Source organism: Xiphophorus hellerii, chromosome 23 (genome assembly GCF_003331165.1).
Source record: "Xiphophorus hellerii strain 12219 chromosome 23, Xiphophorus_hellerii-4.1, whole genome shotgun sequence".
NCBI lineage: Eukaryota > Metazoa > Chordata > Actinopteri > Cyprinodontiformes > Poeciliidae > Xiphophorus > Xiphophorus hellerii.
In genome coordinates, this window is record NC_045694.1 from 16757113 (window position 1) to 16773006 (window position 15894).

At 37.9% G+C, this 15894-nt stretch overlaps 3 protein-coding genes across 4 annotated transcripts in view; all 3 read right to left on the bottom strand.

Moving 5' to 3' along the window:
• The window catches only part of LOC116714991 (protocadherin gamma-A12-like), a 188203-nt gene extending 179209 nt beyond the window's left edge, over nt 1-8994 (bottom strand). The window contains exon 1 of one of the 2 annotated variants that reach the window (XM_032555807.1): nt 6112-8720. In XM_032555807.1, coding sequence (XP_032411698.1) covers nt 6112-8488 — 2377 coding nt within the window. In that variant the 5' untranslated portion in view covers nt 8489-8720. Of the gene's footprint in view, nt 1-6111 lie in introns of both variants that reach the window. The other variant, XM_032555808.1, reaches the window with a different exon arrangement.
• On the bottom strand, nt 303-5837 carry LOC116714998 (protocadherin gamma-A10-like). The gene has a single exon (XM_032555814.1). It carries the CDS (start codon nt 2679-2681, stop codon nt 303-305), a length of 2379 nt encoding a protein of 792 aa, XP_032411705.1. The 5' UTR covers nt 2682-5837.
• Nucleotides 8995-12288: 3294 nt separating the features above from the next.
• LOC116714999 (protocadherin gamma-A12-like) lies at nt 12289-14787 on the bottom strand. Its single transcript, XM_032555816.1, has one exon. It carries the CDS (start codon nt 14656-14658, stop codon nt 12289-12291), a length of 2370 nt encoding a protein of 789 aa, XP_032411707.1. The 5' UTR covers nt 14659-14787.
• Between the last annotated feature and the right edge of the window lie 1107 nt (nt 14788-15894).

Consider the following 15894-nt stretch of genomic DNA (forward strand, 5'->3'; position numbering starts at 1 on the left):
ATGCTTATCTGCAGCGTTAGAGGAGAATACCTTAAAAAATTTGTTTGCACATCAAGTCAAACTGAAAAAACAACTTTGCACAGACTGAGTGCATTTTATAAAGGACACAACTAACCCAATTATGAACAAACAGAAACAAAACACAGTGGAGCAGACCAAAGGACAAATTTAATCTAGGACAGTTTTGGTTGAAGAAAATTATGTTAAGAACTATTTAAATTTGCTAAACAAATAAACAAATATTTAAATAATTATGAGAGTATGGAGGAGGGGGTAAATGCAAAACTGTCTGAAGAGTGTTGTCATACCTCTGAGAATCCTTCCAGTTCTCCAAAAGCCTCAGTAAAATCACTCAAACTTTTCTTCAGAGTCTGGTCAGCAGGCAGTGTGTTGTCATTGTAAGATGATACAAACTTAAAGTCACTGGTTCTGGATCCTGTTGTCAGGTAGGCATCATAATTATATGTGCTGCGTAAAGTTCCTGTACCGTCAACATCTCCATAATTAGGAGGTAGATAAGCTCCTGGGATGGCTACTGCTCCATCAAACAACAGTCTGGGCTTTCTCCTACGACAAAACCTCACACCCAGGATGATGATGATGAAGGTCAGAAAGAAGGTGGACACAGAAACCAGTGCAATGATCAGATAAGAAGTCATCTTGGAGTTCTTCTCATCGTAAGAAATGTCTTTCAGTTCTGGCACTTCAGCCAAGTTATCAGAAATAAGTAAAAACATTGAACAGGTGGCAGACAGAGAGGGCTGTCCATTATCTTTCACTGCAACAATCAGGTTCTGTTTCATGCTGTCAGATTCTGAAATGTCTCGCTGTGTCCTGATCTCTCCACTGTGCAAATCAATACTGAAAAGTCCAGAATCTGTGGCTTTGACTATATGATATGAAAGCCAGGCGTTTTGTCCAGAGTCTGCGTCCACTGCTATCACTTTAGACACCAGAGACCCTCCATGTGCAGCTTTAGGGACCAACTCAGTCATGAAGGAGCTGCCCTCTGGTGCTGGGTACAATATCTGAGGAGAGTTGTCATTCACATCTGATATGAACACACTGACAGTCACATTGCTGCTGAGTGGAGGAGAACCATTGTCTCTGGCCATCACTTGGACTTTAAAACTCCTGAACTGTTCATAATCAAATGACCTCACAGCGTGGATCACTCCTGTGTCTCCATTAACAGATAGATAGGAGGACACCGAGGCACCGTTCACCTCACCAGGTAACAGAGAATAAATCACTGTACCGTTTTGTCTCCAGTCAGGATCTCTAGCAGAAACAGTACATAAAGAGGAGCCAGGTTTGTTATTTTCACTCACATATGTGCTGTAGGACTGTTCCTCAAACACAGGTGGGTTGTCATTGATGTCAGCTACAGATAACTGAATAGTTTTAGAGGAGGACAGAGGAGGAGAGCCTTCATCAGTGGCAGTGATTGTAATATTGTAATCAGATACTAGTTCACGGTCCAGTTGTCCTGTGGTCACCAGAGAATAATAGTTTTTAATAGAAGGAACCAACTTAAAAGGGACATTTTGCTGGATGGAGCAGCGAACCTGTCGGTTATTCTCAGAGTCTCTGTCCTGTACATTAATGATGCCCACCTCTGTACCAGCTGGAGTGTCTTCTGGTATGGGATTGGTCAGTGATTTCAGACTGAATACAGGGGCGTTGTCATTCACATCAGTGATAGAAATAATGACCTTAGCATATGATGACTTCCCCAGACCATCCTTTGCTTTTACACGTATTTCATATGATGTTGTAACTTCATAGTCTACAGTATCTATTACACATATTTCCCCTACTTTGCGATCAATTGTGAATTTCTTTTTAACATCCTCATTAATGTGTGCAAAATCATAGGTCACATCTCCATTCACTCCCTCATCTGCATCAGTTGCGCTCACTGTTATCACTAAAGTACCAATAGGAGAGTTTTCAGGCAGACTGGCTTTATAAACGGCCTGGCTAAACACTGGGGCGTTATCATTAGCATCCAGTACAGTTACATGTATGACCACTGTACCTGATCTCTGAGGAGATCCGCCATCTAAAGCTGTAAGGAGTAAATTAATTTCTTTCTGTTTTTCTCGATCAAGCTCCTTATCTAAAACAAGCTCCACTGTGTTTCCATTAGCAGCCAGAATGAAATTTTCGTTCTTTTCAAGGCTATACTGCTGAACTGAATTTTGTCCTACATCCGCATCGTGCGCCTCCTCTATCACAAAGCGAGTTCCTCTTACTGCTAGCTCATGAATTTCTAGGTTGGTTAATTCCTCATCAAACTGCGGAGAGTTATCATTAACATCTTGAACATTAAGGCTGATCCGATGCAGCTCTAGAGGATTCTCCAAAACGAGCTCTTGTTTTAAGATGCACGAAGCCTTTTCGCCACAAAGCTCCTCTCGGTCAATCCTCTCCGCCACAATCAGCTCACCGCTCTTCAGGTTTATGTCACAGTAACGTTTATCACTTTCCTCGGTGTCAATGCGGGCTCTTCTGGTGGACAGCGCTCCTGTCTGCAGCCCGAGATCTTTGGCGATATTTCCAATAACTGATCCTCGTTTCATCTCCTCCGGGAAAGAATAGCTCATGTCTCCATGCGCAGTTTGCAGCAGAAAAAACGAGCAGCTCCACGACAGAAGGACAAATATGTTCAAATCCATTTTTTTAAAGAAATTGGTGTAATATAAGCAATGGTATTACATCAGTCAACGTAGGTTAGTAGCGACAAGATATGGAACAAAAGCGATCCGCAAATGATCCGCACTGTCTTTATCTGCAACAGCTCAACGGCGAATGAAATAAATCAACAAAAGAACAGACATATATTTAAGGCTGGTGCACAGCGACATCTTGAGTTCAGCTGAACGACATAAAAGGTATACAAATAGTATTTCGTCGTAATTTGGAAACGGAACGCAGGCTTATCGTGGATTTTAGTAATTTTTTTTCAGCAATAATTTAACGTCAACTGGGTTCAATTTAAAAGTATGGGTGTTTTGAAATGTATTTTTTTTCCAGATATACTTTTATATTACACGCTTACATTTTAATTATTCTGTAACCTAACAGATAAATCACTGAAAGCTATCAGAGAGTTTTGTTTTAGGCAGTTTGGCATCAGAGCACTAAGCAAATTATTTTGAGTTTTAAAGGATAATTTTGTTCTAAACCTTTTCTAATCATCAGCCGTTTTTAAACACAGGGAGTTGATAACATGTAAAATTGATACCTTGAGTTCTGATTAGATCTAGGTGCATGGGGAATTTACATCTTCTAATTATTTCAATTTTATTTGTTGTTATTGCTATCTATAGTTGTGAATAAGTGGAAAAATCCTTTCTAAAAAAACAATTGAAATGAAGGATTTTCTACAATGTGTAATGAAATCAATTTATTTAGCATATTTCAGTTTCTCTGTCCCCTCATTTCCTTCTTTAACAATTTTATAAGAACATTTTATCTCAAATTGTTTAGCTCTACAATACACTATTTCACTGTCACTGGCTTTTGTCACGCTTTTGAACACATAAAGAAATGATTAATACTAAGCACTTTATCTAATTGGTATCTAACTGACAGTCAATTGATTTATTTCTTAGAAACAAGACTTAAAGTCCAGACACGCCATGGCGCAGACATCAAGTTGATAAGCAGCTAATTATACAAAATCATATGCTTGTACCAATACAAGAAATGTCAACAGCAGACATGCTGCAGTCCCCACACTCAAATCATCATGTTTTTCTTGTTTTACTTGCTGAAAACATTTATTCACCAAGAGAAACTTTGGTGCTTCATGGTTCTGCGTGCTGCAACAAAGGTATTTGACACTCCCTTTGACTTTCTTTAATCCTGACCAGTCCTGAGTTAGACCCAAAAATGCAAGCTTAACATATGAACAGGAAATTGAAAAGTAATGAGAAGTTTTGATCTATAATATTTTGTCCAACTCCTGCTGCAGATGTTTAAGTTTTTAAGAATTTTTGAAAGCCTTTTAACATGTTAAAATTATGTCAAGCATTTAGAAACCCACACTCAATTTTGTTTAAAGCAACATGTGAGTTTTATTTGTGTCTTTCAGGAGGGTCAAAATAATTACTGGTACTTTTTTGTTTCTAGCAAGATTGCAATATAGATAAGGACAACATCCATGTGTTTGGAGAAAAATATTTGCATTGGATCACATTTCTATAAGCTCCATTGCCAAACCCTGTCCAACTAACTCTCCAGGTGCATAACATGCAATAAAAATGAATAGTCTCTCCTACTTTTCTGGTGCTTTTATTGTGGTTTTAAGATGGAGATTTCTACCAAGTTCAAATTTTCTGAATAACCACTAAGTTAGCACATTAAGTAAGCACATTTCAAATTAGCAACTTCTACTAAAATAAAGTTCAAATACAGACCACTGAGATTTATGGATACATTTAGATTAAGGAGAAATCACAGATAACCTGCTTAAACTGCAAACTTCATACAAACCCAAACTTCATAAATAATGGATATGAAAGAGTAGCTAAAAAGGTGTTTGCAACTCATGGGTAAGACATGCATTCACAACAGCATGTTTAAGTAAGCTTTTAAAATCAGACTGGTTAACAGATTACCACAAATAAGTAGTACTGAACTTGACATAAGTTTTAGAAAAACAAATAAAAAACCACTTTGTGTTTCCTTCACTGAGCCTGTGCTTAGGTGATGTTTGTATAGGTTTGCCTCACCAAATATGGACTTTTACATGTTAAGCTTACTAAAGGTTATATCTCGGTTTTAATTGTCACTGCACATCAGAATTTAAAAAACACAAGAATATGGCCTTTTATAATTTTTGCCAGGAAATATCTTTCTATTTAATGGCTTATAGGAGATGGACCAAAAGGAGCTATGCACTCACCAGGAAAAAATATGAGATGTGCTCATTGACAGAGATAAAAAAACACATTTCAAATTAAAAAAAAAAATTCAGCTGCAAACAGAAAGAAACCATAATCAACAAAGTGCATTCTCTTGAAGAACAGTAAGCCACCTCAAAAAATTGCTATCAAATTCAGGAAAAAATACCAACCCTGTGGCACAACAAAAGATCCTGGGATTTTGCTGTGAAGGATATTTCTTTGTGATATTAAAAAGTTTCAGCTGCACAGCTTTAATTAAAATCATTTATTCCGAATAAATGAAAAAGAAAACCTGAGTGCCTCTCAAGAGTGGCTTATGTGCTGAAAGGATGTAAATGTACACAAAACAGACTATAACCTGACCAAGGATGAACACCTAAACCAGTCCTTACATATCTTTTTCTATCCAATGCATCAAGATGAACCACAACAGCAACAACAAACTATTACTTAAGATTAAAGCAGACTCAAAACAAAATTCAGAGCACAACTTTTATAATTCCTTTGCCATTAAAGAAGTTGGATATTTTTAAAACCACTGTTGCAATTGCAGTGAAAGTCTTTCATACAATGAATCTGACCATGGTTAAATATTTTTTAAAAAACTAATTGGAAAAGATGTCTGAACAGCAATCATGAAGTTTTAATTAAACTACATCTCCTACAAAGTAATATCAGCATTGGCCTTAAGTACAGAAGACCCACAATTAAAACATTTCAATATTAAAAGCTTAAAAGAAGAATATTGAAATTTTAAGATTGCCATAAATAACATATTGTATAAAAAAGCATTGTATATATATTGTACTTCTTTATATGTAAGCTAAAGAAGTGGATGGGTTACACAGAATTTGAAAAAAAAAATGAATAATGCTGAGCCACTGAATACGCAATAGAATAATATTAATATAAATATCAATATGTTCAAATATGGTTAATTGTGATCACATATGACACAAAGAAACAAGATTATTCACTGCAAAAATCATCCAAATAAGAAAAAAAAAATATGCCAAAGAGAAATCATTTCTATAAATGACTTGTGTTTCAGCACCAAGGACAGAGAAGACCAGGACAAACACAAAAATGCATGAAGGCTGAGATGTAAAACAAGAGCAAAAGAAAAATGTGAATCGCTGAAAACAAGAGCAAGAAAAGTATTTGTTAATAAATTTCAAATAATATAGGTTCATACCTCTGGAAGAATCGTCAATATCTCCAAAAATAATGGCAAACTCTGTTGGACTTTTCTTCAGAGTCTGGTCAGCAGGCAGCGTGTTGTCATTGTAAGATGATACAAATTTAAAGTCACTGGTTCTGGATCCTGTTGTCATGTAGGCATCATAATTGGAAGTGCTACGCAAGGTGCCAGTGGGGTCAAAGTCTGCATAATTAGGAGGGAAATAAGGCCCAGGAACTGCAACTGCTCCATCAAACAACAGTCTGGGCTTTCTCCTACGACAAAATCTCACACCCAGGATGATGATGATGAAGGTCAGAAAGAAGGTGGATACAGAAACCAGCGCGATGATTAGATAAGAGGTCAATTTGGAGTTCTTCTCATCATAAGAAATGTCTTTCAGTTCTGGCACTTCAGCCAAGTTATCAGAAATAAGTAAATACATTGAACAGGTGGCAGACAGAGAGGGCTGTCCATTATCTTTCACTGAAACAATCAGGTTCTGTTTCATGCTGTCAGATTCTGAAATGTCTCGCTGTGTCCTGATTTCTCCACTGTGTAGATCAATACTGAAAAGTCCAGGATCTGTGGCTTTGACTATATGATATGAAAGCCAGGCGTTCTGTCCAGAGTCTGCGTCCACTGCTATCACTTTGGACACCAGAGACCCTCCATGTGCAGCTTTGGGGACCAACTCAGTCATGAAGGAGCTGCCCTCTGGTGCTGGATACAATATCTGAGGAGAGTTGTCATTCACATCAGATATGAACACACTGACAGTCACGTTGCTGCTGAGAGGAGGAGAACCATTGTCTCTGGCCATCACTTGGACTTTGAAACTCCTGAACTGTTCATAATCAAATGACCTCACAGCGTGGATCACTCCTGTGTCTCCATTAACAGATAGATAGGAGGACACCGAGGCACCGTTCACCTCACCAGGTAACAGAGAATAAATCACTGTACCGTTTTGTCTCCAGTCAGGATCTCTAGCAGAAACAGTACATAAAGAGGAGCCAGGTTTGTTATTTTCACTCACATATGCGCTGTAGGACTGTTCCTCAAACACAGGTGGGTTGTCATTGATGTCAGCTACAGATAACTGAATAGTTTTAGAGGAGGACAGAGGAGGAGAGCCTTCATCAGTGGCAGTGATTGTAATGTTGTAATCAGATACTAGTTCACGGTCCAGTTGTCCTGTGGTCACCAGAGAATAATAGTTTTTAATTGAAGGAACCAACTTAAAAGGGACATTTTGCTGAATGGAGCAGCGAACCTGTCGGTTATTCTCAGAGTCTCTGTCCTGTACATTAATTATGCCCACCTCTGTACCAGCTGGAGTGTCTTCTGGTATGGGATTGGTCAGTGATTTCAGACTAACTACAGGGGCGTTGTCATTCACATCAGTGATAGAAATGATAACTTTAGCATAGGATGAAAGTCCAAAACCATCTTTTGCTTTAATACGCATCTCATAAGATGTTGAAACTTCATGGTCAATGGCAGCACCTAAGCAAATTTCACCTTTTTTAGTATCAATGTTAAATATTTGCATTACTTCATTTTTAACATGTCCAAAATCATAGGTCACATCTCCATTCACTCCCTCATCTGCATCAGTTGCGCTCACTGTTATCACTACAGTACCAATAGGAGAGTTTTCAGGCAGACTGGCTTTATAAACGGCCTGACTAAACACTGGGGCGTTATCATTAGCATCCAGTACAGTTACATGTATGACCACTGTACCTGATCTCTGAGGAGATCCGCCATCTAAAGCTGTAAGGAGTAAATTAATTTCTTTCTGTTTTTCTCGATCAAGTTCTTTATCTAAAACAAGCTCCACTGTGTTTCCATTCGCAGCCAGAATGAAATTTTCGTTCTTTTCAAGGCTATACTGCTGAACTGAATTTTGTCCTACATCCGCATCGCTCGCCTCCTCGATCACAAAGCGAGCTCCTCTGTCTGCCGATTCATGAATTTCTGACGTTATTAAGTCATCCTTAAACTGTGGCGAGTTATCATTTATATCTTGAACATTAAGGCTGATCCGATGCAGCTCTAGAGGATTTTCCAAAACGAGCTCTTGCTTTAAAATGCACGAAGCCTTTTCGCCACAAAGCTCCTCTCGGTCAATCCTCTCCGCGACAATCAGCTCGCCGCTCTTCAGGTTTATGTCACAGTAACGTTTATCACTTTCTTCGGTGTCAATGCGGGCTCTTCTGGTGGACAGCGCTCCTGTCTGCAGCCCGAGATCCTTGGCGATATTTCCAATAACTGATCCTCGTTTCATCTCCTCCGGGAAAGAATAACTCATGTCTCCATGCGCGACGTTCAGCAGAAAAAATGCGTAGCAGCTCCACGACAAAAAAACATTTTTGTGGAAATCCATTGTCAAATATCAGGTGTAAGTCGGGCAAGTTTTCAGCTCAATCACTTTCTCATGAAGATATAAAACTAAAATCTACACCACAGCTTAGCCCCACTTCACTGTCATTGTTAACAGCTCAAAAGCGCATTGACTACGAGTCGACAAAAGAGAGAGGAGTTAGCATTTAAGACTGGTATGTAGCGACATCTTGAGTTCATACAGAAAAGGTAACCGAAATATTTTCAATTAATCTTCAGCATCTACACGTCCAAACCTTCCACAATTTTCATCTTAATTTTTTAAAGTTGCCTTACAGAAAATGTTTCCCACTTCCAGTCACACTCCACCATAGCAGATCAAATCAGATCTTTCTCCCTGTCAACTGCTCTAACTCCTGAGAAAATTACATTTGAGGTGAAGGAAAACTGTTGGACACACAAGGAGACAGATGGCCACCATATATCAAGACACTACATTGCAGCACCAAATGGCATCTACAATCACCTTATCCATCATATAGTACTTCACAAGATTGATCTGCTAACAATCTTTCTTCAGCAGCGGAGATGACAGCAGGCCTGATTCACACCAGTTATTACAACATATATTTGTCAGCTGGGTTGATAATATCTGTGGATGGAAAACTAAATCATGAACTTTAAGCTTGAATTAATACTTTCTGTTTGACACAGGAAAATGGAACTCAGTAGATTGTTATTTTTATCTATAAGCAAACTGTCTGAATTTTGTGTTTTGTGGAAAGAAGAAGTATGGACCAGATACCTGCAGAGGGTTTTTTCCTCTCAGAATAGATTACTGATGGGTAAAGTGGAAGAGAGAACTGCTGTCTATAAGAACTTTGCCTGTACTCTTAGATTTTGGTCTCAGCTGTTATGAGAGACTTCAAAACGCTGTTTCGGCCTTTTGAATATTAAATGACAAAATGCATTTTGTTGTTCTTGATTTGTTCTTAATTACAACAGTGTCTAATCTCAAATATAATTAATTAATCTCCATAACATCTCTATGACAATTTGTCATTTTCAGTCTTCTTATAGATCCACAAATGCCAGAGTAACGTGGCATCATCCAAGTAAAAAGCAGCTCAGTCCGTAAGTACAATTTTTCCACAGCAGCTCAATCATTTTATGAAATTCCCATCAAAGTTTATGTAAATTTCTAACTTTTTCCACAAGATACTAAAAATCTCAAAGCACTGCTGTGAATTTATAAATGATTTGACTCAGTTTTGTACAAAGACAAGATTTCATTTACAAATTACTGCAGGTCTTAGTACTTCATCATGAATAAAACTAGCTTACCACATCCATCAAAAAGGCATGAGTAAAGAAAGATCTGTTCTGTAGACACAAAAGCTCTGTCAAAGTAATGTTTTTTTATTAGCTCTGTTAAAGCATTATGTCTTCATTTTTGTTATAATCTGTGACTAACATTTAATTTTAGAGCTCACAAACCGAAATACAGGAAACCCAGTTTTTAAAATCCTGCTATTCAATGAAAAAGTATGTTAGCAATTACTAAATACAACACTTAACACATTCACAAATTATTGAAAGACATATTCATTACTCCCAATGTGACTTCTTGTTCAGGCTAATTATTTTAAATGAAATGTATATCTTTGAAACATGGCTGTACTTTACAGTTGAAAGAACGTGAAAAGCAACAGGTAACCATTTTAGAATGTAGTTAGAATATAGAATATAATTAGCTTAGAATATAATGCATTTCTGTGAAGGCATAATATCAGATCAAAACAACTATACTATCAAAAAAAGAAGAAAAGAATCTGATGTGACCACTGAAAGACACATAAAATATAGAATATGACTCAGTCAGACTCTGACACAACAATACGAAAAATCACTGCTAGAGGAAAAGGCCTCAAAGAATGCTCTGAAAGTAAGAGTGAGAGAAAGCCTAATCTAAACTAAAAGGAACCAGCACTTTATTTTTAAGTTCCTATGATAGCATTGAATGTAGGCATGAGCTTTTGAACTCTAAGTGAAACTTACATATAAAGTGAAAACAAAAATAAGAGAGAATATGTTAGTTTCACTTGAAAAAAAAAGACATGTGAGCCTGTTTGATCTGCTCTGATGGAATACACAAAACAAAAAGTGTATCTGACGAATTAACGCAATCCTTTTCTCACAGATGCAGCGTCTTCTAACTTGTTATCCACACAAGAAGGAAAGACAAAGTCCTAGAAGAAGACTGACATCAATGTTAACTTTAAGCTGCGCTTTTGCGCAATCGCGCACTGCTCGCACATTCTCAGCGCACAATAAAATCTATGCAGCGCATAAAATAAAATCCAACGTAAACTATACATTGAGCTCAGACATCAGTTTTAACTATGGACCAATAACGTATAACGATATAACTCGGTGAGTCTCAGGTGTCCAGCCAATGATACGATACGGCTCACTTACGCTACGTAGCCAATCATTGCATGCTATTGTGTGTACGTGCCTTGCGCTGTGGCACCGTGCAGATTTGCTAGGTAGGAAAAGTACGGAGGAGTTAAGAGACGCTAAAGCTACCACCCTATCATGGCTAAGCGAACAGTGGGCAGTGGGACATCCACTCATCAAGCCAAAGCAAAACAGAAATGCGCTTCTTTTAAGATGGAATGGCTGTCGGAGCTTGTGCAAAAAGAAGAACAAGTGGTGCAACTGGGTGATATTTCTTCTTTTTCGAGTGAGAAAGGTTTACTCTGCAAAACATGCAGCGAGGCCAAAGTAGCAAGCGAGTTTTCAGAGGGAAAAATGGACTGAATGGAAGTTGGACTACCTCGAGCGAACAACCACTGGAGAAGTGAGAAAGACAGACGTGAAAAAACTGTGTAATGAAATATTTTAAGACAAAGAGTTACAAGAATTTATACACTATCACAAGCTAGAGCACACATTTCATTGTGCAGAATGTGAATGTTTTAATGTGAACAAAAAGTTATGTCTGAAAGGTGAAATTGTCTCATTTCTCACCATGGCCAAAGCAGGACTCTTATATATAACATAATATGCATCTCATGAACAGCAATGTTTTTGTTTTTTTCATTTTAAGTGGGGCAAATCACTTATATTAAAAGCAAACTAATGGAAGTTGCTGCTGTAATCTGATTCTTTTAATAAGCCATGTAACTTTCTATGATCCCAGATTTATAACAGGTGTAATACTGGTGTGTGGCCATAGTGCGCACAGCTGATGTTGCTCACAGTGGTCCTCAGTTTACTCAGGGAGCCTGTGTGTATGCCCAGACACATGAAAAATTAGAGGAAACATTGACTGACATAGATCTTTGAGTCACTTGAATTAATTTTATATTTTTAGCGTCACTCAGTTGTGGACTGAGTGATTTGCAAAAAAAATTATGAATTATAAAGATAATGGTGATAATATTATTAAGAAGCTTTATATTGATTTTAGGCTTAAAGTATTTTAAAATTCAGTCACAAGCTCAATCATAAATATGAATGGGCACAATCCGCATTTCGAATGACTGAGAAAAGAAGGCTGATCATAAAATACCTTCACAAACATAACAGAATTAAAATAATATCTATAAATGACAAAAAGAGTTTTATGGAATAAAATAAACTAATGGAATACAGAGGAAATAAGAACAATTTTATTTCTTCTGTGAAATACTTCAGCAGAGGTGTTTCATTCATTTGTACATGTGGGGAAGAATAATTATTTCTAAATAACAACTGAAATAATGCTTTGTCACATAGATATGGAAAACGTTATTTTAAAACCAAAGTTAAATTGTGTCTGAAAACAAATCAATAGATTCATACCTCTGGGGAATCATCACAGACGCCAAACACATCGGCAAAATCTGTTGGACTTTTCTTCAGAGTCTGGTCAGCAGGCAGCGTGTTGTCATTGTAAGATGATACAAACTTAAAGTCACTGGTTCTGGATCCTGTTGTCAGGTAGGCATCATAATTATAGGTGCTGCGTAAAGTTCCTGTACCGTCAACATCTGCGTAATTTGGAGGAAGATAAGCTCCTGGGATGGCTACTGCTCCATCAAATAACAGTCTGGGCTTTCTCCTACGACAAAACCTCACACCCAAGATGATGATGATGAAGGTCAGAAAGAAGGTGGACACAGAAACCAGTGCGATGATCAGATAAGAGGTCAACTTGGAGTTCTTCTCATCAAAAGAAATGTCTTTCAGTTCTGGCACTTCAGCCAAGTTATCAGAAATAAGTAAATACATTGAACAGGTGGCAGACAGAGAGGGCTGTCCATTATCTTTCACTGCAACAATCAGGTTCTGTTTCATGCTGTCAGATTCTGAAATGTCCCGCTGTGTCCTGATTTCTCCACTGTGCAAATCAATAATGAAAAGTCCAGGATCTGTGGCTTTGACTATATGATAGGACAGCCAGGCGTTCTGTCCAGAGTCTGCGTCCACTGCTATCACTTTGGACACCAGAGACCCTCCATGTGCAGCTTTGGGGACCAACTCAGTCATGAAGGAGCTGCCCTCTGGTGCTGGGTACAAAATCTGAGGAGAGTTGTCATTGATATCTGATATGAACACACTGACAGTCACGTTGCTGCTGAGTGGAGGAGAACCATTGTCTCTGGCCATCACTTGGACTTTGAAACTCCTGAACTGTTCATAATCAAATGACCTCACAGCGTGGATCACTCCTGTGTCTCCATTAACAGATAGATAGGAGGACACCGAGGCACCGTTCACCTCACCAGGTAACAGAGAATAAATCACTGTACCGTTTTGTCTCCAGTCAGGATCTCTAGCAGAAACAGTACATAAAGTGGAGCCAGGTTTGTTATTTTCACTCACATATGCGCTGTAGGACTGTTCCTCAAACACAGGTGGGTTGTCATTGATATCAGCTACAGATAAATGAATAGTTTTAGAGGAGGACAGAGGAGGAGAGCCCTCATCAGTGGCAAAGATTGTAATGTTGTAATCAGATACTAGTTCACGGTCCAGTTGTCCTGTGGTCACCAGAGAATAATAGTTTTTAATAGAAGGAACCAACTTAAAAGGGACATTTTCCTGGATGGAGCAGCGAACCTGTCGGTTATTCTCAGAGTCTCTATCCTGTACATTAATGATGCCCACCTCTGTACCAGCTGGAGTGTCTTCTGGTATGGGATTGGTCAGTGATTTCACACTAACTACAGGGGCGTTGTCATTCACATCAGTGATAGAAATAATGACCTCAGAATAAGATGACAACCCAAAACCATCTTTTGCTTTAATACGTATTTCATATGATGTTGTAACTTCATAATCTACAGTATCTATTACAGATATTTCCCCTTTTTTACTATCAATGCTAAATATTTTCATCACTTCATCTGTAACATGTCCAAAATCATAGGTCACATCTCCATTCACTCCCTCATCTGCATCAGTTGCGCTCACTGTTATCACTACAGTACCAATAGGAGAGTTTTCAGGCAGACTGGCTTTATAAACGGCCTGGCTAAACACTGGGGCGTTATCATTAGCATCCAGTACAGTTACATGTATGACCACTGTACCTGATCTCTGAGGAGATCCGCCATCTAAAGCTGTAAGGAGTAAATTAATTTCCTTTTGTTTTTCTCGATCAAGCTCCTTATCTAAAACAAGCTCCACTGTGTTTCCATTCGCAGCCAGAATGAAATTTTCGTTCTTTTCAAGGCTATACTGCTGAACTGAATTTTGTCCTACATCCGCATCGTGAGCCTCCTCGATTAAAAAGCGAGCTCCTCTGTCAGCCGATTCCTGAATCTCTAAGCCTATTTTTACTTCCTTAAAAACTGGTGAGTTATCATTAATATCTTGAATATGAAGGCTGATCCGATGCAGCTCTAGAGGATCTTCCAAAACGAGTTCTTGTTTTAGGATACATGAAGCCTTTTTGCCACAAAGGCCTTCACGATCAATCCTCTCGGTCACCATCAGCGCTCCGTTTCTCACGTTGATGTCACAGTAACGTTTATCACTCTCCTCGGTGTCAATGCGGGCTCTTCTGGTGGACAGCGCACCTGTCTGCAGCCCGAGATCCTTCGCGATATTTCCAATAACTGATCCTCGTTTCATCTCCTCTGGAAAGGAATAACTCTGTTCTCCATGCGCGACGTGCAGAAGAAAAAAAGAGAAGCTAACCAGCGACGGAAAGATTACCATTTTTAAACCCGTTTTCGAATGTTAGTTCTGAAAGGGTTTAGGTAGTAGTTCCTTAAATATAACCGGATGACATGAAACGACGAAATGCGTCAATTCAGCGATCGTGCTTTTTAATATAGAACAGCTCCAAGGCGCAAATCCGGGAACTTAACAAAGGAAGGAGGAATGATGTTATTTTATGCTGGTATAGAGCGACATCTTGAGCTCAGCTGAGCAACATTGCTCGCCTTTAAACAATGCAAATAAATCGAACTGATAATTTTTATTTTTTTTCTTCAAAACTTTAAACAATTTTCATTTTAATAAACATGACAAATCTATTAAGCTTGGTCTAGGAATATCCTGCATCCTAATGCACTTACATCTCCCTTTACTATTCAAGTGAACAAAGCTTTAACGTCTTATATTTTAAGCAGTTACCATAAAATTCATGAAAGATTTCACAGTTTTTGTTTAACCTGTTCATACAACTAGTAACAATAATGTACTGCATAATTACAAAGTAAAATCTTTCCCAGTTAGTAAAGGAAAACTCTACAAAAGAAAGTTCTTGTTTTGTAGATTTTAAACAGATATATTATCATGTAACTCATGCATGACTGCACATGTGTATTCACCCTGTTCATAAAGTAGCACCAGTAAAATACTGCTATATTGCAAAGTAAAACACAACAAATTATCGAGTAAGTATGGGAAACGGCAACGTAAGAGAGTATTTTCTCAGATTTTAAAGAAACATTGCATGCAACTCACAGAGCTTTGTGTAGTGTTTTCAGTAAACCAGTTCATAAACTAGAAATATTCAAAATCTGCATTTTTACCAAGTAAAGCACAAAACATTAACCAGTAACGAAGGCAAAACTCTACTGTAAAGGAAATACAGCTATATATATTTTTTAATAGTTTTTATTATGTAACTCACACTGAAGTGTGTTGGGTAGAAAACTTACAAATCTTTGCTTTTTTTAGATGCATTTCTTCTAGTTAAACACAAACTGGATAGAGTTAATACACATATGCCTGCATGTCATCAGGCAACGGCTTGTTCAAGTGAACCTTATAAAAGTAAATGTCTACCTTTTTAAAACTGTACCACAAATTTAGAACAACTTACCAAGAAAGTAGAGTAATATAACTTCTCTATTTTGGCTGACACTATGTATATATGAATGTTAGAAAAAAAAAAGTGTGTTATTATGAGCCAAACTCAAATGAATTGTTCACCGACAGAAAACA